Source organism: Alexandromys fortis, unplaced genomic scaffold, assembly GCF_014885135.2.
Source record: "Alexandromys fortis isolate MF-2015 unplaced genomic scaffold, M_Fortis_MF-2015_v1.1 scaffold_77, whole genome shotgun sequence".
Classification (NCBI taxonomy): Eukaryota; Metazoa; Chordata; class Mammalia; order Rodentia; family Cricetidae; genus Alexandromys; species Alexandromys fortis.
In genome coordinates this window covers 2,330,405-2,354,406 of record NW_026067967.1, presented here as the reverse complement: position 1 = coordinate 2,354,406, position 24,002 = coordinate 2,330,405, and the positions used below count along the sequence as shown (strand labels likewise).

General features: G+C 42.3%; 2 protein-coding genes across 6 annotated transcripts; one reads left to right on the top strand and one right to left on the bottom strand.

Annotated features, from left to right (window-relative positions):
- Positions 1-3,142: 3,142 nt before the first annotated feature.
- Positions 3,143-8,289, top strand: Crebzf (CREB/ATF bZIP transcription factor). 5 transcript variants are annotated; one of them, XM_050154406.1, is made up of 4 exons: positions 3,143-4,358; positions 4,574-4,651; positions 5,681-5,749; positions 7,468-8,289. In XM_050154406.1, exons 1-2 carry the CDS (start codon positions 3,289-3,291, stop codon positions 4,587-4,589), a joined length of 1,086 nt encoding a protein of 361 aa, XP_050010363.1. In that variant the 5' UTR covers positions 3,143-3,288; the 3' UTR covers positions 4,590-4,651; positions 5,681-5,749; positions 7,468-8,289. The 5 variants fall into 5 exon arrangements, with proteins under 5 accessions (XP_050010363.1, XP_050010362.1, XP_050010366.1 ...); XM_050154405.1 differs by having other exon boundaries at positions 5,681-8,289; XM_050154409.1 differs by having other exon boundaries at positions 3,143-4,475; positions 5,681-8,289.
- A 3,150-nt stretch (positions 8,290-11,439) lies between these two features.
- On the bottom strand, positions 11,440-16,647 carry Tmem126a (transmembrane protein 126A). Its single transcript, XM_050154410.1, has 5 exons — positions 16,499-16,647; positions 15,023-15,118; positions 13,046-13,239; positions 12,279-12,393; positions 11,440-11,688 (listed from the first exon to the last, which is right to left on the bottom strand). The coding sequence occupies exons 2-5, from the start codon at positions 15,109-15,111 to the stop codon at positions 11,496-11,498; spliced, it is 591 nt and encodes a 196-aa protein (XP_050010367.1). The 5' UTR covers positions 15,112-15,118; positions 16,499-16,647; the 3' UTR covers positions 11,440-11,495.
- Positions 16,648-24,002: the final 7,355 nt, after the last annotated feature.

The following is a 24,002-nucleotide window of genomic DNA, read 5'->3' as shown; positions in this document are numbered from 1 at the left end:
ATTGGGCTATTTTCACATCTTTTTTTGAGAACCCCCCGTCTATTTCATTAGCCCATTTATTGATCAAATTGTTTTATTTCTTGTTATTTAGCTTTATGAGTTCTTAATGTATTCTAGATGTTAATCCTATGTCAGACACAGAGCTAACAGACTTCCCCTGTTTCTGTAGGGTGTCTCTTCACAAGACTGCTTCCTTGGTTAAGAAGACATGTTCTGATTTCCTGCCATCCCATTTATCAATTGTTATCAAATCATTTCCTGAACATCTGGGGTCTTTCCCAGAATGACTGTACACTGTACCACCGTACACTTAACATCTGGGGTCCCACACAGAACCACCGTACACTTAACATCTGGGGTCCCACACAGAACGACTGTACACTGGACAACTGGGGTCCTGCACAGAAAGGCCTTGCCTGTATCTTGGAGTGTTTCCCCTCCTTCGTCCTCTAATGGTTCCAGAGTTTCAAGTTTTACTTTTAAGACTTTTGATCCATTTCAAGTTGAGTTATGTACACACGAGGAATGAGAGTTTCATTCTTTTACATGTTTTTTCTTTCTTTTTTATTTTTATTTTTGGTTTTCTGAGACAGGGTTTCTCTGTAGCTTTGGGGCCTGTCCTGGAACCTAACTCTTGTAGATCCGGCTGGCCTCTAACTCACAGAGGTCCACCTGCCTCTGCCTCCCAAGTGCTGGGATAAAAGATGTGCGCCACCACTGCCGGCTCTTTTACATGTTGATAACCTGTTTTCTTAGCACCACTTTTTTCAAAAGAGGTTATTTTTTTTCTAATTCATATTTTTGACATCTTTGTCGAGATTCATGCGGCGGAGCGACATGGGTTGAAGTGTATGTCTTCTATTCTGGGTCAGTCAGGGTCCTCCATTGGTATGTCAGTTCAGCTTGGAGATGGATTTATTCTAGTCACCATGTGCACTATGAACTGCATTTTCCAGAAAGAAATACCACATCTCCATGTTAAAGATTCCGCATGTTTGAGAGATTGATCACAACTTGATTGCACAGTGTTGTGATGCTGAAACTCCAGAGCGAAATTACCTTGGGCTATTTTGACCAGACTTACCATTCATTGACCACCTCTCTGCCTGACCTTATATCCTTTCAACTATTATGTAAAAGTGTTTGGAAAGTATTGATTTAACAGACCAGTAGCTCCGCCCCCCCCCAAATCCAATGCTAGGAATTTTATCAAAGATCTCTGAGAACAGTAAGAGGGATTTCCTCACTTTGCTGTAATCTGCCTACCTGAAGTTTCCACCAACGTATTTGAAAAATGTCTTGCTTTGTGCCTTTCTGTTTGTCTGGAACTATTTCCAGATTGGAACATGTCATTCAGGGCACCCTCAGTCTCATGTTCCTGGGTCACGGTCTATTCAGCACAAGAATAAACCATCTCTTCTTACTCCCTTTGAGGTGCAGGTAGTTTGCCTTGACAGGACTTTACACGTGAACAAGTGGAGTGTGTTTAAAGAGCCAGGAGGCAGAACCGAACTGACGGGCGGGCAGACAGGAAAAGGAACAGCAAATGATAATAAAGACTGCCAACTTCGGGCTTCTTCCTCACAGCTCTTACCTGTGACAAAGGCCTGGCATGCTTTTTCAGGCCAGCAGCTTGCCCTTCTACACTTTCAAGCTTACTGGTCGAAGCTGGTCTGCAACATGTTTGCCCAAAGCTATAGGCCTGTCAGCTCCTCTTTCTTTCCATAAATTGACCAACCCAAAATGGGAGCTGTGGGGACAGATCCTAGGCTACCAAGAATACCTGTCTGTGCTTTGTTTGTAATAAAATTTACCCGTTGCTGCTTGCTATGTTTCCATTTTTCCTGCTTTTAATTCTTTAATTAGCAGAGTCAAGCATGACCAAGAACCCTAGAAGGTAACATTTCTGTTATCTCTATCTCTCTGTCTCTCTCTGTCTCTCTCTGTCTCTGTCTCTATCTGTCTCTCTCCCTCTCCCTCTCCCTCTCCCTCTCCTCCCTCTCCCTCTCCCTCTCCCTCCCCTCCCCCTCCCCCTCCCCCCCCCCCTCCCCCTCTCTCTCCCTCTCTCTCTCTCTCTCTCTCCCCCCCCTCCCTCTCTCTCTCTCTCTCCCCTCTCTCTCTCTCTCTCTCTCTCTCTCTCTCTCTCTCTCTCTCTCTCTCTCTCTCTCTCTCTCTCTCGTGTGTGTGTGTGTGTGTGTGTGTGTGTGCGCGCGCGCGCACGCGCGCGCGTGTCTTCTCCTTCTTTAATGCAAGCTTCTCTTTGGCAAACCTGAGCTATGGTTTCATTATACTGTAGGGCTTTTGTAAACACTTCAAATCCCAAATCCCTTAGGAAACTAGAGAAATAGCATAGACAAGCCAGAACCACAGATTGGGAATGTGGTGTTTTCTTCAAGACAGCTGACTTGGTCTTCTCAAAAAGCCAGCATTTGAAAAAGCATAAGAAATTGCTAGTTTGACAAATGAAGAAAACAATACCAAAAAACATGCACAAAACAAACAGCAAAACAACAGACCAGTAAAACAAACAAGCCACTCAGTCCCAGCAAACCAGCCAATGCTGCGAGTCCGTGGCAAAAACAAATAATGACGCTGATAAAAATGATAACAACAGTAATAATAGCTGTGGTTGTAGTATGAAAGATTATCTGACACTAAGGACTTCTGAATGTCGCTCAGAGAGCTATTACGTGAGTAAGTTGTTCTGAGGTTGGTAACACCATTTAATCTTTTGTTTTAGTCGTGGCTCTTTCCTCGCGTGTTGTTTTGCTTGCAATTTAGGGAGAAACAGCAAAAATAAAGTGTTCTCAAAAAAATTTTTTTTATATAGGTACGACAAATATGTCTAGAGGTTAAGTGTTGGGATTGTCGAGTTTGGTACTGGGTAATACTGATGGATTAGGGAGCGTGAGTAAACCCAGGTTCCATTGTTTTTGCCGCTGTTACTATGACATCACCGCGGACCTCGAAATCCCGCCCCTCGAAAGCACCCGCAACGTCGCGAGACCACGGCTGGCGGCGCGTACTGCGGTGGGCGGGGCGGGGAGCGAGGGTAACTTCCGGCCGGGCCGCTGTCGGGGTGGCGGGGCCGGGTCTCCTCGGGTGTCGCCGCTCCTCGCTTCCACGGCCGTCCCCCCGCCCCGCGCGGGGGGTTGGGCGGCCGCGGGAGGCGACTCGGACCTTCCCGGTGCCTGCGGTTCGTTCCGCGCCGTGGCTGTGCGCGCGGCGGCGCGGGGGTGGCCCGGGGTCGGCGGGGCTGCGGCCTAGCCGGGCCTGCCGCCCGGCCCCATGAGGCACAGCCTGACCAAGCTGCTGGCAGCCTCGGGCCGCGACTCGTCGAGTGTCCGCGCCGGCCGGCAGGACCCGAGCGCGGAGGCCGCGGGGGCAGAGACCTCGGCGGGCTCGGGACCGCCTGAGCGCCGGCCGCCGCCGGGCGACGGGGGCGAGTCGGAGGCGGCCCGGAGGGGGAGCCGCGGCGGCGTGGCCGTGCGCGCGCCCGCGCCCTCGTCCCCGCCAGGGAAGATGGAGGAGGACGAGGAGGACGCGAACGCCATGGTCCCCAAAGAAGAGCCGGAGGACATGGACTTTCTCTCTGGGCTGGAACTGGCCGATCTGCTGGACCCTCGGCAACCGGACTGGCACCTCGAGCCCGGGCTCAGCTCGCCCGGGCCCCTGTCCTCGTCCGGCGGAGGCTCGGAGAGCGGCGGCCTCTTGCGGGGGGACGACGACGACGAGAGCGCGGCCGCGGAGATGCAACGCTTTTCTGACCTGCTGCAGAGGCTGCTGAACGGCATCGGAGGCTGCAGCGGCGCCGGCGGCGCCGGTGGCGATCGCGGCAACGCGGAAAAGAGGCGGAGAAAGTCCCCGGGAGGAGGCACCGACGGCGCCACCACCAACGACAACAACCAAGCGGCGACCAAGAGTCCCCGGAAGGCGGCGGCGGCCGCGGCCCGTCTCAATCGGCTCAAGAAGAAGGAGTACGTGATGGGGCTGGAGAGTCGAGTCCGGGGACTGGCCGCCGAGAACCAGGAGCTGCGGGCCGAGAACCGGGAGCTGGGCAGACGCGTGCAAGCACTGCAGGAGGAGAGTCGCTACTTACGGGCCGTCCTCGCCAACGAGACGGGACTGGCTCGCCTGCTGAGCCGGCTGAGCGGCGTGGGACTGCGCCTGACCACCTCGCTCTTCAGGGACTCGCCCGCCGGTGACCACGACTACGCCCTGCCGGTGGGGAAGCAGCCGCCGGAGCTGCCGGAAGAGGACGACGCGGCGGGAGGAGTGTGTCTCCATGTGGACAAGGATAAGGTGTCGGTGGAGTTCTGCTCGGCGTGCGCTCGGAAGGCGTCGTCTTCTCTTAAAATGTAGGGTCAAGTAATCTGCTCTTTACCCGCGGTTACCCCCTTCTGCTCCCTTACACCATGTCAAACACCTTAGTGGGACATCTTCACCGGACACATTTCAGAGGCGGAAAAAAAAAAGTAATATTAAATCTTTTAAGTGTTTAGCTAAAACGCATGAATGTGACACTGTAACCAACTCCTAATGATAACCTGTGACTATTAAATCTCTCTGACAGTTTCTTTTTTAGGTGATTTCCTTCCTGCCAGGCTCCGTTGTAGGGGTTACAGAACAGTCGTTCCCGCCTCCCAACCTGGTAAGGATCCATCTCTTCACGTAACGCTCATGCTCTGCTGCTTAGTCTGCTTTACTGGGCAACATCTCAATTTGTGTGTGTGTGTGTGTGTGTGTGAGATATTTTTCGTTTGTTTCTTTTTTTATTGAAAGGTGGGAGGGGAATCTTCATTTGGGCCCTGTCCACCCTGGAAACAGACTTGTGCTGGTCAACGATGTACTTAAAGTTGCTTCTGGTTGAAATAGCTGTTAAATGTGTCCCCTTGTTCAGAGTTGCGTGTCCCTAGCTCTTCTGTCCCCAGTGTGGACATGGCCTTGGAGGACATCGGTTCCAACTGTACACTGAAACCTGCTAATAGAGATACAGTTTGGAGACAGTGAAACAGGTGAAGTGAATGGAACTTCCGAGTTGTACCCGGTGCAAATTGGAATTCCAATTGTAGAGCAACTTCAAAGGTTGACATAAGTATTTGAGGCATGCACAAATGTATTTTTCTGGAGATAACAAATCTCTTAAAATACTTAAGAATGCCTTCTAGTTTACAGTAGAAAACAAATACAATCTATATAAGATCCTAATATTTCATTACTTAAGTTGGAAATTAACCTACCCTTCAGATTTCTGGGAGAATGATTAGTGAAATGCCTGAGGACCAGCACAGTAATTATCTATCACTGAGTATGAAGAAATTGTTGGAAGCATTTATTTTTGTTGTATTAAAATTTAGGCTAAATTTGTGTATGATTAGATAGATATTGAAGGTTATGAAATGTGAATGAAAACATGTAAAGTGAGGCTTCACAAAGAATCTTATTTTCCTTATAAAATTTTTCACTTTTTAAAATTAAATAGTTTTGGCCACTTAATATTTATACTGTTTTTTTTCCAAAGATGGAAAGTATTCTTCCCTTGAAATACTGTTTATTGTCCACTTGTCTAAATCTGTGTTATCATGTCCTAACGTGCAAGAGACATTAAATTCTTTGTGAAACATCACTGTTTGATAAAGGATATACGTATTTAGCATCCTTGTTTTTCTTTGTGCTAAAGTGGATACAGCTGTTGGGGCAGAAGAGACGGGACCAGCTGCTGGCCACATTTCCTGCTTTATTTTAAAAGGTAGTATAAGAAATAAGGAAGAAGAGGTAATATCAGGGCTTCTGCTGTCTTTTATTTTTTAAATGTTCATAATTAAGTATTTTCCAGCAGTCCAAAGATGTAAGTTATCTTACACGTAAGATGTTTTCTTTTGTTATTTGTTTATGGAAATGGAATCTTGTTCTTGCACAACTAACTGTAACTGTTTTATTGCTAGATGATATGATTTGAGACTTAAATTAGTCTCTGGTTTTCAGTATATCACATTTTGTAAAGTTATCCACTGCACTTGAGCATGAATGGGTAGTAGCCAATCTCTCACAACTTGGAGTGATGGACCTGCTTCTTCAAGGGCAGGAACAAGCCCCCACAATGCAGCTGCATGGATTTTAGTGCCTACTGAATTATATATATATACATAGAGATAAACCAAAAGTAGTTGGAAAATTATTTGAAATGACTAATTTGTGCTCCTTCTGAAATATGTTAAATGTAGCTTTTGAAACAGAAGCCTTGAATTGAAATTTAATACTTGAACATTTTTGTATATATTTCTTTGTATATAATTTTGTGCAGTACCAATGACAAAAATATGGTGTCATAATAAAATCAGGTTTGTTGATCTTTCAGTTATGGGCTCAAAGAATTTATTCATCTTTAGCATGACATTGGGAAGTAGTGGATGAAAATAGGGAAAATGATTCCTGGTAATACAGACTGTGATCTTAGTCAAAAGATTCTGGAAGCAGTAAGCTTGTTTTCCTAAGAATTACACCATTTCCGTGGACTGTTTTCTTAACATCTGCTTTTCCTGCATTCAAGTTGTGGGTTTGGGAGATCAGTTTCTGTTTTGAAATTCCAGTACAGACTGGAGAATGTCATTTTATAAATGGCAGCTTGGGGAATTAGAGCTCTTGACAGTGGCAAGATTAGAATGCCTGATTTTAGAGTTGCTTTGTTAGGGTCCACGTGTTTTAGTAACTGTCTTTTCTAGTTCCATTTCATTGTTTCTTTCCTAGTTTGGGTGACAACGGTTTTTGTCGTTTTTGTTTTTGTTTTTGTTTTTTTGCATCAACTCATAGTCATGTTTTTACTTGGTAACTGCATGTATTTAGGACTGACCAGGGGCTTTAAATAAATTTTATCATATTTATGTGTAAGCACATTTTTCTGTAAATGTTTGGATTTCTCAATTTACAACAGTTGTTTAATTTCATTGTGTAGTAAACAGTATCTTAAAGTGTCCTGTTCACTACTTGTTAATTAAAAATTATGATTAATATAAAACTGTTGTCTTACTATTTTTAGAAATTGTGTTGTGAATAATTAGTATTTTGATAGAGAGTTCTGGAATATAAAATAGATTGAAATTTTCAGGTTCCGTTGTATTAAATGTGATGGTTGAGAACAAATTAGTATTTGGGAAACTATTTCGAGTTTGATTTCTGATTTGTACCTGTGTGGTAAAAATGGTAGAAGACCTAAAGATGTAGCTTTTTAATCCCTGTCTTCCTCTGGAGGTCAGTATTCATACATGAATTAACTAACACATATTGGCATAGTATTTCTATAATGGTAATTTAAGTTTTAACCTTTTTTAAGCAGGCTTAACTAAAAAGTACATGTTTGTTAAAAATATAGTCAGACCTCTGATATATCCAACAAAGTATTCAAAATATTTTAAATATCTGTGCGTTTTATACTCGCTAAATTAATCTCTTTCTCTTCTCTTTAAACAGCTTAGCAGTATCTGCAAAAACGAATCTTTTCCTACAACCTGTTAACTGACTGGACTGATGGTAACAGTAATTGTGGGAGCCATGTCGGTCAAAAATTTGGCATCTGCTGCAAAACATGAATGCCATTTCCAAGTTCCCAAATTACTTCTATACTGATTACACTTTCCAGAAACGGAGATATGAAAAGATTCTCTGGAATGCTTGAAAGACTTAATAGAAATCTATGAGACTAAGTTAATTTTGGAACAGAATTACATCTTTTTGTCCTTTCATGGCAGTAACACTAAATTTATTGCATACTTTTTAAAAAAATAATTGTAACCATTGGAGAAGAGAATTATAGTGTTTTATCAAGAAACATTAGATTTTTACACAGTCAAGAACACATTCTGTGGAATTAGATTTAGTGGGCTAGAGTGACATAAATAGGCCAGCAGTGGTCACTGAACTTACCATGAGTTTGTATTTCTGGAATGTGAGAAGCTGCTTTGGAAGACAGACACCTTGCTGAGTAGAATAAAGTCCTCAACTTAAAGAGTAGTGTTTTAAAATAGATGCTTTGATTGTGTATTTTAAAAAGTGACTAATGTGTGGGTGGTATTGCCATTTAGGGTAACATGAGCTTGTGTGCAATCCCAGGTTTGGCGTTGTGGACATTGAGTACTTGATCCTGTTTGAATGTGTTGAGGTGTCTGATGAATGACATAGTTTCTACTGTTCTGTTAAAATTTCTGTAGTGTTTGTTCTGTAAGAAGGATCTTCATTTTTTGGATGATAATGGCTTATTTCATATTACAAGTAAAAAACCCATTCAGAACCCAATCATTTTTTTCATTATTGTTGAATTATGCTAATACATTTTCATCTGTTTTAGACGAAATCATTTTATTTTTGGCTCACATGGGAAATATTGCAGATAGAAGAGGGAGTTGATGGGAAGTAGTGTTGTTACACTATAACCATGATATTCAAGATCCATTCAGGTCCTCTCCTTGTCTTCACCTGTGTGTTCAGTGTCTGTAAAGCCAAAAAGTAAAGGGAATTCCTACAGGCTTCTATTTAAAGAAGTCGATGCTCCTATAGCTGAAGGTTTGGGTACTGTTACTTTGGTGTCAAGATGCAGTGTGGAGAATTCACTAGAAATGCGTATTTTAAGAATACAAAGTTAAGCCGGGCGGTGGTGGCGCACGCCTTTAATCCCAGCACTTGGGAGGCAGAGGCAGGCGGATCTCTGTGAGTTCGAGGCCAGCCTGGTCTATAAGAGCTAGTTCCAGGACGGGAATCAAAAGCTACAAAGAAACCCTGTCTCGAAAAATCCCCCCCCCCCCCCCCAAAAAAAAATACAAAGTTACATGGTTGAGGGATTTTGAAGGTAGAGATCAAGTGCTCACAGATGCAGTTTTTTCAAATAAATTATTCTTCAAAGTTGAATAAGTAATATTTGTTTTCCCCCCTCTTTGTATATGTTGATTCTAAGTTTTAAGACTTACCTTTATACTTTTATTGTGTTCCTGGGTTCTTCCCAACTCCATCTATATATTAGAAATTAAAAAGGCCTTCCATTATGGACATGACAGAATTTTTCATATATTTGAATTTATATATCATTATGTATGGGTTCAGTATTTAACCAGTTACCCTGTTTTACAATACTCCATATAATTTATGTTGATTGAAACTGAAAATATTTTATGTTACGAATTTATAGATCTAGTCACAAATATATTTGGAGCATTGTATAATTCTGTCAGTGTAAAAAATTAATTTTACTATAGCTCAAATGTGTTTCTAAATTTTTATTATCCTGCTGGGGTCAAATTTCTAGACCCTTCTGGCTCTTAACTGAGTTTGGATTTTAATATGTGTATACAAACATATGTAGACACATATTTTACATACAATAAATAAGAATATTCTTTAAAACCATGTACCTGGTAGAGCAAATTGTAAAATTTTAAATATTTTTTAATGGTTTGTTAACTTTAATTGGACTGAATCTTAATCGTTTTCCTCTGGGGTCTGAGCTAGGAAGGGCTCAGTTCCCCTAGGTTTAATGTTCTTTACAGTTCCTGTCATATCTGCCTTCTTAACAGGGTTTGTAGACTTGTAGCAGTAGAGTAAGCATTTACTGCTTAGTTGCCCATTTCTACTAGTTTAAAAAGAGGATTTGACTATGTAGCAGAGGGAAGAGTTCAGGATCCTTTTGTGATAGAAACAGTTAAACACATGTATAGTTAGAGTGTTAGGAGTTCAGTCCTGGAACCATTTCAAGCACAGTAAACAGTCTGTATTTACCAAGTAACATGGTTGCATCACTGAATTTTCAGTTACTTTAGTTGATTATACCATCTGTATACCTAAGGAATCTAATTTAGCAATTATATTTAAGGTTGTGTTTTTACTTTGATCAACTGAATTACTCATTAAAAGAGAATGTAGACAGATAGTTTTGTATCTCAAAGCCTTTACTTTTGCTAATATTACTTGTAAAAATAGGCAATTGTGTACAAAATATATTTTGTCTTTGCAGTTCTAAAAGTTAAGCATATTTAAACTTGGGAAGCAAGAGAAATCATATGACTAACCCAAGGGAAGATACAGTAAACTTTTTTCCTTCCCCCATAATTATTATACTTAAAAAAAAAAAAGACTATTTCATGTGCTCTTTGAAGGAACAAATCTTGCATTCCAGAAACTGTGCTAAATTTCACTTACAATTTAATAGCAGCCTTGTTTCATTATTGATGGAGATAAGGTGTTGCGGTGTTTGTAGGTCAAGCTCTTCTCAAACTTGGCACAGTGGTCCTGCCTTTTCCTCCCAGTTGCCAGGCATGCCTGGGTAGTTTGCTTTACACAGAAGCCTATTATTTCACATGCAAAGCTGCCTTTTCAAAATTAACAAGTCACAGTATCTAGAAGGAATAGTTAAGATATACTTATGAATGAAACCATACTTAGTATGGTTTTAGAGATGGTTACACTCTTCCGTGGTGACTAGCTGCTTCATGGAGTACTGATCTAGTGTACATTACTGAGACTGTCCGCAGCTCACGATTGCTAGTGGCTCATATTAACAGCATAGGTATTTATCATTACAGAAATTAGACAGTGTACATTCGATGATGCCATAGTAGTCGTTTCAACAAGGAGGCTACAAAGCCCTTGGGAAGAAGACATGACTCCAGAAACATACATGATCTAAGGAAATGACTTCACGAGCATACTTCAGAAAGAAAAGATAGGTATGGTTGGCTGTGAGCGAGGTTACTCAGGAAGGTAGTGAATTATAGGCTAACATGCTCGGCACCATACATGGGGGAGAAAAGCTCAAGCCTGAGAGTCTAAAGAACTTCAAAAGGTGACTTTCTAAACCCTGTAGCTCCCAAGACATAGGCTGGGGTTGATCCTTTGAGTAAGATGAGTTGTACTCATGGAAACAGCCTGAATAGAGAATAATAAGGCGTAAGTAACATGTTGTATTTATAAAACAAAACAAAAACCATAAACAACCTTTTTCTTCCTGTTTGGCTTTGTGAGGGCTTTGTTCATAATTGCTATGTTATTTCTCTTAGCTGTAGACCAAACTAAATGTAAAGGAGTGCTACTGGCAGTGGTTAAGAAACAGTATTGGGCAAACTAGAGAGATTATGTTCTTTTTTTTTTTTTTTTTTTTGGTTTTTCGAGACAGGGTTTCTCCGTGGTTTTGGAGCCTGTCCTGGAACTAGCTCTTGTAGACCAGGCTGGTCTCGAACTCACAGAGATCCGCCTGCCTCTGCCTCCTGCGAGTGCTGGGATTAAAGGCGTGCGCCACCACTGCCGGCGAGATTATGTTCTTTTAAATTTGTTTTTTTGAGCTAGGAATTAAACCTAGGTTCTCTTGCATGCCGAAACAAGCATCTGCCGCTAGCTTGTGTTGCTCTGCAGTCTTTCCTTGCAGGTCAGAGTTGTATCTTGTAAAAAATTACAAGTCTGTATTTTTAATATAAGAAACAGATTATTTTATTTTTGTTGTACATATTTGCTTCAAGTCAATGAATTTCTGAGCCAGGTTCAGGTAGCTGAAGGGCCTTTATGAGGAGATTATATTGTTTGCCCCCAAGGTATGCTGCAAACACAGTCTGAAGTATAATGGGAAATAACATCTTTCTACAGACAGGCTTAGAAACTGTAATCCAGTAATTTAAGAAGTTTCCTTTCTGTGGCATAGGGCTTGATTGATACCTGTAAGAAAACATATTGATCATCAGACATGTACGTCTTTATAAGTCTCAAAGTAATCTTAAGGGAAAAGTATCTAAAAGACAATGGGAGTCTTCCTTTTTTATTGGCATATATTCACTGTTGGCAGCAATGGTTTTCATAGTCATTTTCATTAATCCCTTCTCTTCAGTCTTAAAAATGATTCTGGTTTCTTGTGCCTTTTTAGTTCCCCTCTGGAGGTGCACAAAATAGACAGCTCCAAGAGTTCAGAGAATAACGAGTGATTTTGATGTGGAAGGCTTACAGGTAGCAGTTTGCGACAGCATTTTCCTTTAGGACATGTATGGAAACTCTTAGAATATTTTATATGAACAGCTGTTAATGCTGGACCTATAGCACCCAGACTGGTTTGTTTTGTAGCAAGGATTGAATATGCTGAAGACTAGTGGAATGAACTGTAGAGATACAGCATGACAGAGGACGGATTTAAAACTCCTGAGAAGGGAAACACTGCCTCTGGTCTAAATGACTCAACACGACAATACATTTTTGGTTCTGAGTTCCTTAGGTGGTCATGTAAATAAAAGTTTTTAAAGTAGAAACCATCCTACCTGGAAGCAAGGCCTCCGTTCACAGGTATAGCGAAAAGGATAGGGTATACACCACCCATACCAAAACCGATCAGTGCGCCCCGGGTCATGGCACAGGTCTCACAGTTCAAGTCACCTGGGAGAGGAATTAGCAAAGTGATGCTCAGGATGTTTAAGCAAACGTGACTTAAAGAGCAGAAGGTTTGCATTCTGTTTTCATTGACACAGCAGAAAAGATCTTGCAAGTCATGCTCAAAGGTTAGAATGTAGCTCTGGTATGAGGACATGCTTAGCGTGTTTAAGGCGTTGGGTGGGAAATACCCATAAGCAGGAAAATAGCTCGATTCCATCGGGATTCTTAGAAATTTGAATCAGTATTAACAAAATAAAACATAAAAATGCCTTCCTTGGCCCTTATGATGGTATTTTTTTTTTTCATTCAGAACAATCCCATACACACATGGAATACTCAGGGTACATGGCAGTTTTAAGGAAGCTTTTTTTTTTTCTGCTAAATACACACAGTGCTTCAAGAGATGACAGTTGTATTCCCACAACATACTTTCCTTGAGAGAACTTCATACAATGTGGAAATGAGCTGCTTCAGATCAGGGAATTATGACCATTGTACACATACTCTGCTTGGTTGGCAGGATCAGTTGTGTAACAAGACAGCAAGATTCAGCCTTCCCTGAGGACTGCATTATAGCCTACAGCTGTTCAGTATTAATATTTTGGTACTAGGATAGGTGTACTAAGGCAAACGAGGGATAACAAATAAAGCATACCTGAACTCAAAGGTAAACTCACAAAACCTGTGAAAGTCATGCTCGCTGTCATAAATGGCATCAAGGCCATTGGGAAGCTAGAAGCCATCCGAGCTTTTGTCACATGTAGGATGCGCCGGTAAAGACTGTTTGCTATCAGGCCACTGAAGCCAGCATTAAGTCCGACATATATGGATCCATGTTGAAGCAGATGCCTGAGGACGAGGAAAAAAAGAACCTGTTTCCACAATTTGGTTAAGTTCTTCAATTTTGATATGTTACAGAACTTACTAGCATACTGGAGAGAATTAGACATCTCTTCCCCTTTCAGGGCCATAAAACCAAAATTAAATTACAGCTTCACACCTACATTTCTAGTCTAAAAAGGCTTTTGAATTTGGGCAGTGTATAAGGATGCTACATGCATTTTGTGATTTTAATGAAGAGCCTTGCCTGAATTATGTAAGAGGGAGCAGCTCTGAAGTGGGAGATGCCTGGCTCTTTTGAGTTCACACACTTAAGAATACAACACATTCTAAGGCGTTACTACTGACTTATACCCCTTGTGTCTATAAAGAACTTGCTTATACACACAGATACATATTCAACGTTGTTTCCTTAAGTGTTAATATTATCCAGATTAGGAAATTGGGGTAACTAACATTTAAGTGAAACATTATGCTAGGTAGTTTATAATAGCTCAGTGATGATCATTTTATTGGTAATTTGAGATAAGTAGAGGAACAGATTTTAAGTCAAAATATATGCTCTATATTTTAATTTTGGGGAGAAATACCTAAAAGCACCAGTATAACTAGAATAAGCTCTTGAGTTACACAGTCTGCTTTCCAGCATTTGTGTTGTGATCTGCAGTGTGGCTCCCTGGTGGGTGTTTCTCATTTCTCAACCCATCAGAGTAACCCTAAAGGTGCCTCCCCTAGGTCCTGGAGTTTGTGCTTATTTTAAAAGCTTTTTTAGGACATGATACTGCGCATTCGTGTGTGAGATGCTTTCCTGACCTCTCACTTGGCATCCACATGCCTGCCATTTCATTCACTGAGCACTAGTTCCATAAAGGTGGCTTGTTGCTACAGAGACAAGAAGAGCTGCATTCTACCGTGGAGATTCTCCTAGTTGGCTGCATGGGAAGAGAATGAATTGATGTTTTCACAGCTCTAGAAATGGCTCAGGAAATTCTAGACAGCTATAGCCCCAATGTGAGAAGCCTGTTTTTTGTAGGGGTTAAAGAAACAGGGAACTTGTACATTTTTGCAAATATAGAAAAGTCACAAAATGGGAGTCATCTCTATTTAACTGTAGGAACCAGTGCTTGAAACAGCGGCACTGAAACCTGCAAAGAACCACTTTCCCGTCTCACAGCTAATCTGTAGTTTGCTGTGGCTTTAAAATGAAACATTTTTATCGCTTCCAAGCTAAATCTTAACCTTACAATACCAGCTCAATTCCCATTGCCCTTTTTTAATTTGTTGGAGCGCTGGTAGCCCGGTTTCTTCCTTTGTTTCTGTTGTCATCATCTCAGTTCCTTAGAGCAGTCATTCAGGCTTTCCCTACCTTGTGCAGGTTCTGTTTACCTCAAGAAACAGCACCAGGAAACAACTAAATGGGGGTGTCTGTGTAGGGGTAGTTAGTGGTAAGGGGCACAAGTTGCTGAAATTGATCAAGTTCTCAACTACTGCTCAAGTACATAGGTTAGGTTCTCTGCTCTAAGACGGTAAGTGCCAGCAAAAGGTGGAATTGGTGTGATTTCCACACTGGAAGATGCAGCAATCTCCAAGTAGTATTTTACGTCTCAGCTCCCCCGTGATGTCTCTACTCACGAGAGTAACTTAACTATTGGTTCTTTTCAGTGGTGCCAATCGCCTACCTTAAATCTATTCCCCAAACTGGAATAGACAATGCTAGTGGGATCAAAATTTTCCTGCTTAAAACCCTGTGACATCTTTCTCATAGAGACATTTTAATACTAAGGGATCTTACCTTTCTGCTTCTGGAAGTTGTTTAATTTTTCTGGATATGGTATTAAGTATTAGATTGTTTTTGATAGCACTTTGTTTATGCTCTTCCATCTTGGACCTAAAATACATAAAAATTCCATTTTAAAATATATCTAGAAAGAGTCTCCTGAGATATCTTCGAAAGTTGCAGATTAACTTCATAATCTGAAAAGTCAGTGTATATGCAGCATACGAACAAAACATCCCCGCCCCCCAGGAAAGTACAACAGAAGCCTGAACATGAAAAACAGCGCATGAGTTTCTAAGAAATACATTTCACAATCCTTATTTCCTAAGCAGTTTATAGCAGGCATGAAACAAAAATTATGAAATTTCTAATTCAGACATGATGACATGTCTGTAGTTGCCGCACTTGGCCGGATCTAGGAGGACTCCATGGGAGTTTGAGGTCAGCATGAGCTACATGAAAACTTACCACAGGAAAAAAAAAAACCCAAAGAACTTGTGTTCAGTAGACAAGTGGGAAATAGAACTACCAACTAGTACGCTTTGATAAAATGTTAGCCATTAGGGGGAATCATTAGGTACTCAGGCTAGTTAACTTTAGACAATGTCCTGGAAGCACGCAGGAGGCTGTGCCATGCTGCCGATGGAGCTATAAATTGTATTTCAAGTGAGTGTAAACACTGTTAAAACCATTTGTGGTCAGGAAGTGGCACTATTGGGAAGGACAAGAATTAGGGCCTCAGGTTCTCCAGCTCTCACGAAAGGTCTCCAGTTCCAGGAAACGGATACTCTCTTCTGACTTCCATGGGCATTGCAGATGTGTGTACTAGGCCACACTGGGCACACATACACACATGACTAAAAATAAAATCTGGAGCTGGAGACACGACTGAGCAGTTAAGAGCACCAGTTGCTCTCCCACAGTGACGAGTTCGATTCCCAGCACCCCGCTCACAACTGTAGCTCCAGGCCAGGGTGATCTGAGGCCCTCTTCTGGCCTCTGCAGGCACTGAATAGACGTGACAGACACTTTAGACTGAATACGGCCCACATGCCAGTAGTTTGCTGATCTCTGTACCAGATAGGGTGAATGGCAAAATGGCAAGTGAGTTTTTGTGTACAAAAAGTCTTTTAAAAAAATACTTCCGAGTGGCAGTAACGAAAAGCAAAGGCCACCTGCGGTGACACCTGTAACACTAGCCTTTGGGAAGCGGAGGCAGGAGGATTGTCAGTTTCTGAGCTACAGGCTATTTCTCAAATAAATCGAAATACTACGCATATTTTCAAAAATGTCTGCATAAAAAATGGAACATCGGAAAATTAAACTTAGTCAAAGTTACCCTGTAAAATGACAGTACATCTGAGATTAAACAATAAATGCAGCAAGGTGTGTTCCCCTCTAGGGTGGAGAAGGAGGAGGGGCTCAGCACACGCAGCTCCCCAGCCATCGTTGTCACCCGGTGCATCTGCCGATAGCGGCATAGTTACTTACCGTTCCGCGGGATGAGCCGCACCTTATGCCCTCCTCCCAGCCGCCAGTGCTTTCCTAGTGTCTCCTGCGCCCGGGTTCACCGCAACCTTCCCTAGGGTCGCCTGGACTCCATCTTTGGCTGACACGTGACCAAGTCGCTGCTTCTGCTTCCTGGGGAGGGACTTCCGGTCGGGGATCAGCGGAGGCGGGCGGATGCCGAGGGCCGTGTCCTGCGGCAGAAACCGTCCTCCGCTGGAGCTGGCAGCCCGAATCCTCCCCAGCTGGGCAGCAGCCTGCTTCCGGCTCCCGGCGGGTGTCGGCTGCTCCTGCAGTGAAGTTAGCCCAAGACTGAGATGCCTTTGCTCCATCTCCGGTCGCCAGAATCGTCAGCTCTCTGTGCCACGCTGTGCTGTGGGTGACTGCCCGCGGAAGGGAAGCAATTCCGTGCGAGCCTTCGTTTGCCTCAAGCATTCCCGGTATCCTCCAGAACCGGGTTGGGTGAAAGTAGTGAAAAGTAACTGTTCAGAAGCAAGGAAGCTGGGCGGGATAGCGTATGCTTTAATCTCAGCATTCAGGACCCGGGGACAGGGGGATCTCTGTGAGTTCCAGGTCAGCCTGGTCTCCACAGTGAGTTCCAAACAAAGCAGCCTGGGGATTTAGGGTCTCTACAAAGTCCGTACAACTGGTAACCGTTGTCCCGAGCCATACCTCTGAAGACTTCTGTCTCAATTCTCATCTTCTACTTTCTGGATCTATAAAATGGGAAGAGACAAAATTCTTTAACTGGTTATTTTGTAAAGTTGTGAATAGTCGATAAAAATGCCTACCAAATTGCTTGGAGAGCCCTGGATTTTATCATATAAGAATGAGTAGATTCCCTGGAAAACCTGACTAGTAAAAGCCAGAAATTACTCAGATTCTTGTGGAAACAAACCCGGTCCTCTGCTAGAGTAACAGCTGTTTTTAACCACCGAGCCCCTTTCCCTGGGAGTAGGCTAGCGCGGATACTACTGAGTGTAATTGAGCAACTGTTCACTTATCGCTTTTTTGGGGGGAGAGTTTGTATAATTTTGACATTATTTGAATGTTTGGTAAAATCACCGCGGAAGACTTCTGAGCCTGGACTTTTCCTGGTTGGGAGGACTGTAACTCTAAATCCGGCTTCTATATAGACATTTGAGTGCTCTACTTACAGATACCTTTTAGGTTGAACTTAGTAAGTTTTCACGGGACAAAATAAAATTCCCATTTGGTTTAAAATTTCAAATTTATCGGATTAAATTGTTCTTAAGCTTTTCCTTATTGCTTTTAATATCTGTGAACCCTGCAGTGACCTCATGTGTCTTCTCTTTTCAAATCTTTGAAAAGATTTGAAACCCAGACCTGATTAGTCTGGGTAATGGATTGTAATTATTTTCAGCTTCTTGAAATTTCAGTTTTTTGTTTCATTGATATTTTTTAATATGGGTTTTTATGTTTTCAAATTGAATTTTTCCTTTCTGCTATTTATTATCTCCTTTTTTTATTTTTATCTGAGACTTACATTTTCTCCATTTTTTTCTAGTTTCTTAAGGATGTGCATGGGTGAGGTCATTGGTTTGAGATCGCTTTACCCTTTGGGATGTGTGTTTAATGTCAGAAATTCCCCTCTAAGTACCTCTTTTCTCCCACGGATTTTTGAAATTTAAAATGGAAATTACATGTATTCAGTTAAAAAGTCTTGTGATTTCTCTTAAGTTTCTTGACCTGTGGATTATCTGGAAGTGTCTTGGTTTTCTAATCTGTTTTTAAATTTCTGGTTGAGTTCTTTTATAGTTGGAAAACATGCTTGGTAGGGTTTGAATCCTTTTAAAATGTATTGATATTTATAGTGTAGATTCTGTTCCAAGTGAGTTTTTCATGTGTACATGAAAAGAATATGTATTCTTCCGTTGTGACAAGAATTCCAGAAAGCAGCAATTGAGACAAATTGGTGATTGTGCTCCTTTGCTTGGAGAGGTGGGGTCTGTGTGGCCTGAGACTTCTGGGAATACAGATGATTCTCCTGTCTCAACTTCCTGAACAGCTGGAAATACAGGTACATGCCACTGTGCCCAGCAGACAGTATTGTTTGAGTGTTTTTCATTCTTTCTGATTTATGCCAGCTTTTCAATTAACTCGCAAGTTGTTGAAATTTCCAACTTTTATATGAAATTTCCCCTTTTCCATTCTTCATAATTTTCAAGTTCTGTTATTATATGATTAAAAGATCAATGGTCTTTTCATTGTGAAACAGCCTTATTCCTTGGCAATACTGTTATAAAGCCTGCTTTCATATTGACACACCTACTCTCAAATTCAACTGGTTTCCGTACAGGAGAGGCTTCCCCTTGTGTGTGCACACACACGTTCCCGCTCTTGAGGTAGTGGGACCTGGGAGAATGGAGCTGATAAATGATGCCTTCAGGAATAAGATTAGTACCCTTAGACAAGAGGCTGCAGAGACAGACCCCTTTTGCTCCATCTCCATGAGCTAACACAACGGAAAGGAGCTGGTTTTGATCTAGAAGGCAGGCCTTCTCTAGACACCTGTATCAGTTAGGGTCACTACTGCCGTGATGAAACACCATGACCACAGCAACTTGGGGAAGTTGGAGATGGTCACGTCAAGTGAATTGTCAGACTCAGAAGTCATATAAAGCCACATGCGCGCACATTGTGTGTGTGTGTGGTGTGCTTGTCTGTATCCACGCACTAATACCAGAGGAGGGTGTGAGGTCTCCTCCATCACTGTCCTCCTCCTTTTCAAGCAGGGCCTCTCACTGAATTGGATCTTGTGTCTTTTGGCAATGCTGGCAGACACAGTCCCGATATTCTTTTTGCCTCTGTCCCACTCAGCACTGGGACCTACTGTCAGTGGCCATCCCAGAGGAGCAGCTGGTGGCAACTGAAGTTCCGGGTGTCAGCCCATTAGGAGAAACTGATCGATCAATCTCGTTTAGGCAAGGCCACGACACTGCAGACCCCAGAATGCCTTTTGCTTCTGCTGTGCCTTTACAAGTTTTCTGCAACTCTTCTCTGGTATTCAGCATGGTGTGAGTGGATGTGGGGAGATCGCCACTGCCTGTAATATGTTTAGCTCTTGGAAACACCCCATTCTCTTGGGCATTTTTATCTGTGGATTGTCAAAAAGGACCCTTCCCTAAGCTGTACTGTCTGAATTGATAATGATTCCCTATACAGAGTTTTGATGAATAAAAAATATAAAAGGATATGTTTCACAGCCAGGGCCAAAGAATTTCACTTAAGGAAGAGCACAGGTCGTAGCATAAGTTAATGATTAACAACTGAGTCCCAGTAGGCCGCTAGTTTAAATTCTTTTACCCTCAGTGCTGGGAGATGTGCACACAGGGTTCAGAGGGCATCACAGCTGAAAAAAGCTTTGCAAATGACAAAGTTAGACTAAGATGTTCTTGTTAAATAGCTTTGAGGTGAAAAACCCAAGAAGACAATCTGAAGTTTTAGAAAGGCAGAGTTTGAATGCAGAACTCGTTAAGATCAGGGAACAAGAACAATGTAGCCCAATTATAGTTGGCTGATGTACCTTTCTTGCTAGGATTGGTTGATGACAAAAGGTGATAATTAATTCATTATACCTATTTCTGCCCTCAATCTAGTGATATAAAAAAACTCTTGGTGAGTGGGTATGTACCCTAGAGATTTAAACTAGAGCTGACTGTTTTTCGTATATAAAAGTTTAGGTTTGTGGTTCCTTCAAGAGTCCTGGTAAGATTCCCTTTCAAGGTAAGTAATAAAGTGATTGGCCCTTTCCTTGTAACTGCAAAATGCAGCCTGCCAGTAGAAGACCTGACAAGAACACCTTGCTTGCCTACACAGTGAATCTACAACAAGTTGGTTGGGTATGAATGCATGCGAGCCTTTGGGATAATTTGTTTTTCACCTGTAATATATAAAACGTTTAATCATGTAAGAGATATGGAAAACATGCTGTTTTTAGTGTTTGTTTTGTATTCATTGTAATCATTCACTTGAGAAACAGAATGTAACCACACTGTAATTCCTATATTGTCTGAAAAACTTACTTGCAACAGAGCATATAAGCTGTAGAAAGAAAGTATACAGTAGAGAAAGAACACAGAAAGAATGGGAGAACAGAGAATAAAGAAGGAAGCCATCAAGAGAGTGTTTCTTTCCCTAAACCCCCCTCAGACAGAAAAAGTCTAGCTTAGGCCAACTCCATGGATTCCTCTCAAAGCCTCGTACTGCTGGAGGTTGGCCCCCCAGACAGCAGTAGACTGCAGGCATGCATGGGGGCATGTCCAGCTTGTTGTGTGGATGCTGGGATCCAAATCTGGTCCTCAAGTTTCAGCAACAAGTGCACTCGACCTTTGAATGTCACTCTAGCCTCAGAAAAGATGATTTGAAGTAGATAAGGTACAGTGAGATTTTATTTTATTCCTTTTCTCGTCAGTGTTCATTCACAACTGAATGACTCAGCAGATTCCAAGAGAAAGTGCTGTAAATGCTTCAGATTTCGTCCGTCCTTAGGACAGTGACTGAATCACTACACTTCTGGTTTTTCACATATGACATGCAGTTATGTGGTGAGTATTTCGATTGTAAGTGAAGGTAATTGTAAATAAGAATCTGCTTAGTATACTGATTCAGGGGAGAGAACAGTGGGATGCTTTTCTGTAGGAGGCATGAATGTCCTTATGTTCACAGATAACTATAGACAGTTTCTGTCCCGCCTGGTCCTGCAGCCGTTCAGTCCCAAAGAAACACAGAGGCTTATACTACTTATAAATTGTTTGGCCTACTAGCTCAGGCTTATTAACTAGCTTTTACAACTTAAATTAAGCCACAATTTTTATCTATGTTTAGCTACATGGCTTGGTACCTTTTCTCAGTAAGGCATTCTCATCTTGTTTCCTCTGTGTCTGGTGGTGACTGCCTCTCTGCCTTTCCTCTGCCCAAAATTCTCCTAGTCTGGTCACCCCTCCTATTCTTCCTGCCTGGCTACTGGCCAATCAATGCTTTATTAAACCAATATGAGTGATGACAAATCTTTACAGTACAAGAGCACTATCCACAGCAGACAACACCAGGGGAAACAGAAGCGTTGACCGCACAGGGTTGTCTCTTCAAAGGGAGGGGTGTATAACCTGTTTCTACCCAGAAGGCTGGGAGTGGACATGGTTAACCTTTGTATTATCTGTATGGCCAAGACCACATTAGATCCTCCCCAAGACACTTGAGCTTGTTTTTCTCAGTCAACCTATTAGAACCTATCTTTATGGAAGATGTCACTTTACAGAGAGTTTTGATGTAGTCTTAAGCTTTGTTACGCACATGGGATTGAGTTAATTATCACTAGGAAACTTTTTAATAATTTGTTTGTGCTTAAATATGCCTAAGCTACACAAGGTCAGAGCCTTGAAGTTTGAGCCAACACCTGCTACTGAGTCTTGTTGAATTGAACTGCCTTCTCTCCTGTCTTGGATCCTCTGCTGGCCCTGGGAGTTGGAGAGATCCCTCCAATTGCCGCTGAATATATGGGGCTTGACCCTTGGAGAAGGTAAGGAAATCTTTCCGTAAGCAGAAGCGGAGAGTAGGAGTTGTAGGAGTTACAAGTAGGAAGTAGAAGAGTAGGAGTTACTTCACTCAAGGGGTCCCAACCGTGAGAGAGTGAAATAAGCATGGTTCTTCTCGGTCCTCTGATGCAAAGCATTTTATGTGACTGACTGAGACACCTGTGAAGATCCAAAGGGGCAAACTATTCAGAGTGTCAGCTCTGCAGCTTTGTACCGATGACCATAACATTCAATCCTTGCTTTCCTAAACAAGGACCCACTGGTGTTGATAATTTCAAGTGCATAGGAGCGAATGCAAAAAGAGCCAGAAAAGGGGAATAAAAATCCCTGTCAATTATTTTGCAGTCTGGACTGCAGTAATGTATTGCTTGGACCCTCTCAGGAAGACCATTAAAAAAATGCCAGCTGTCATCTTTCTTTGGGCTGTGAGCTCACACAGGCTTACTCTAAAAGATAGGCCTTAGCTTAGGCTTGTTCCTAACTAGTTCTTATAACTTCACGTGTATTTTTTAATCTATGTTCTTCCACAATTGTGTTACCTCGCTACATCCTGTCCGTCCTGCTGCTTCTGCATATGGCTAGTGACTCTCATTCTTGGGTTCCTTTTTTCTTCCCCTCTCTCTCCAGAAATCCCACGTATCCGCTCCTGCCTAAATACTGGTCATTCAGCTTCTTATTACACCAATCAGCTACACATGTACAACATAGTCTACAAATATTCCACACCAGGACAGATCTTGTGGACTCTGAAGCCAGTTTCTGTTAGTACTGAGTCAGATGTGTTCAGGGCTAGCCCTCCTGTGCAGTCTGACTAGAACTCAGAGCCCTCAGCTCTGTGGCCCTTTCTGCTGTCCAGTTCTGGCCCAGTGGGGAGGGGAGTCTGATGGCATTGCCTGAGTTAGGTAGTCCACTGCTGCATGGCCCACTGCAGCTTGGCTGCCCTTAGGCTTTGTTTTTCCTTCCCTCACAATAGGAAAGACCTAGTATGGATTGATCAATGATCCCTTCGTAGAGAAAAATTAAACCAAGTTATATATTACTCCCTTTGAAGAGACAATCCTGTGTTTAACATTCCTGGCTCCCCTAATAATGCTTATCTGTGAGCACAAGGACCTCCTAATTTCCCCTTATGAACTTCCAATTCCCCCTTCAACATTTAGCTCATGCTACTTCCCCCATTACATCATCTGCCTAAACAGTTAACAGTTACAACCTCAGGTCCCTCACATATGTGTATCTCTCACACCATCTTACACTACGTGCTCGGATTTCATATTCCTCTTCTGAGAGGTCTCTAGGGCTCATTCTGTACAACATGCATAGTCCCAGATGCACACTAATTGGCGTAGGTAAGACCTGAGGTGCCAAACCCATTTTTCTTTTTCTTTCTTTTTTTCTTAAAATCAATCTATCTACCTATCTACCTATCTATCTATCTATCTATCTATCTATCTATCTATCTATCTATCTATCTATCTATCTATCTATCTATCTATCTAGTATACAGATTCTGCCTGCTTACCAGAAGAGGGCATCATATCTCATTACAGATGGTTGTGAGCCACCATGTGGTTGCTGGGAATTGAACTCAGGACCTCTGGAAGAGCAGTCAGTGCTCTTAACCTCTGAGCCATCTCTCCAGCCCCACCAAACCTATTTCTATACACAACAAAGAAAGAAGGATGAAACTTGCACTTGTTTTCCAGTTGTATTTACTGAGTATTTGATACACAGTAGTCAAAAGGAGCAGCGCAGCTTCCCACTCTTTGACCAGCACCCAAGTCCCTTACCAAAGAGTCCAGTCTGCCAGCCGGGCCTTCTCTGGTTCTTTGGTTAGTCTCCAGGCACAGATTTTGCATGTAGTTTTTTAGATAAAGCATAGTGATATAAGCCATGAAGCAGTCCAAAAGCTGTCTGAAATACTAGTGGAA

What these genes read in the sequence shown, in the direction of transcription:
- Crebzf (XM_050154406.1), top strand. Translation starts at nt 3,289, where the DNA reads ATGAGGCACAGCCTGACCAAGCTGCTGGCAGCCTCGGGCCGCGACTCG.
- Tmem126a (XM_050154410.1), bottom strand. Translation starts at nt 15,111, where the DNA reads ATGGAAGAGCATAAACAAAGTGCTATCAAAAACAATCTAATACTTAAT. An exon ending in CAACTTCCAGAAGCAGAAAG is followed by an intron (nt 13,240 to 15,022) that starts GTAAGATCCCTT and finishes CCTCGTCCTCAG; the next exon opens with GCATCTGCTTCAACATGGAT. An exon ending in AACGGAGGCCTTGCTTCCAG is followed by an intron (nt 11,689 to 12,278) that starts GTAGGATGGTTT and finishes GTTTTCTTACAG; the next exon opens with GTATCAATCAAGCCCTATGC.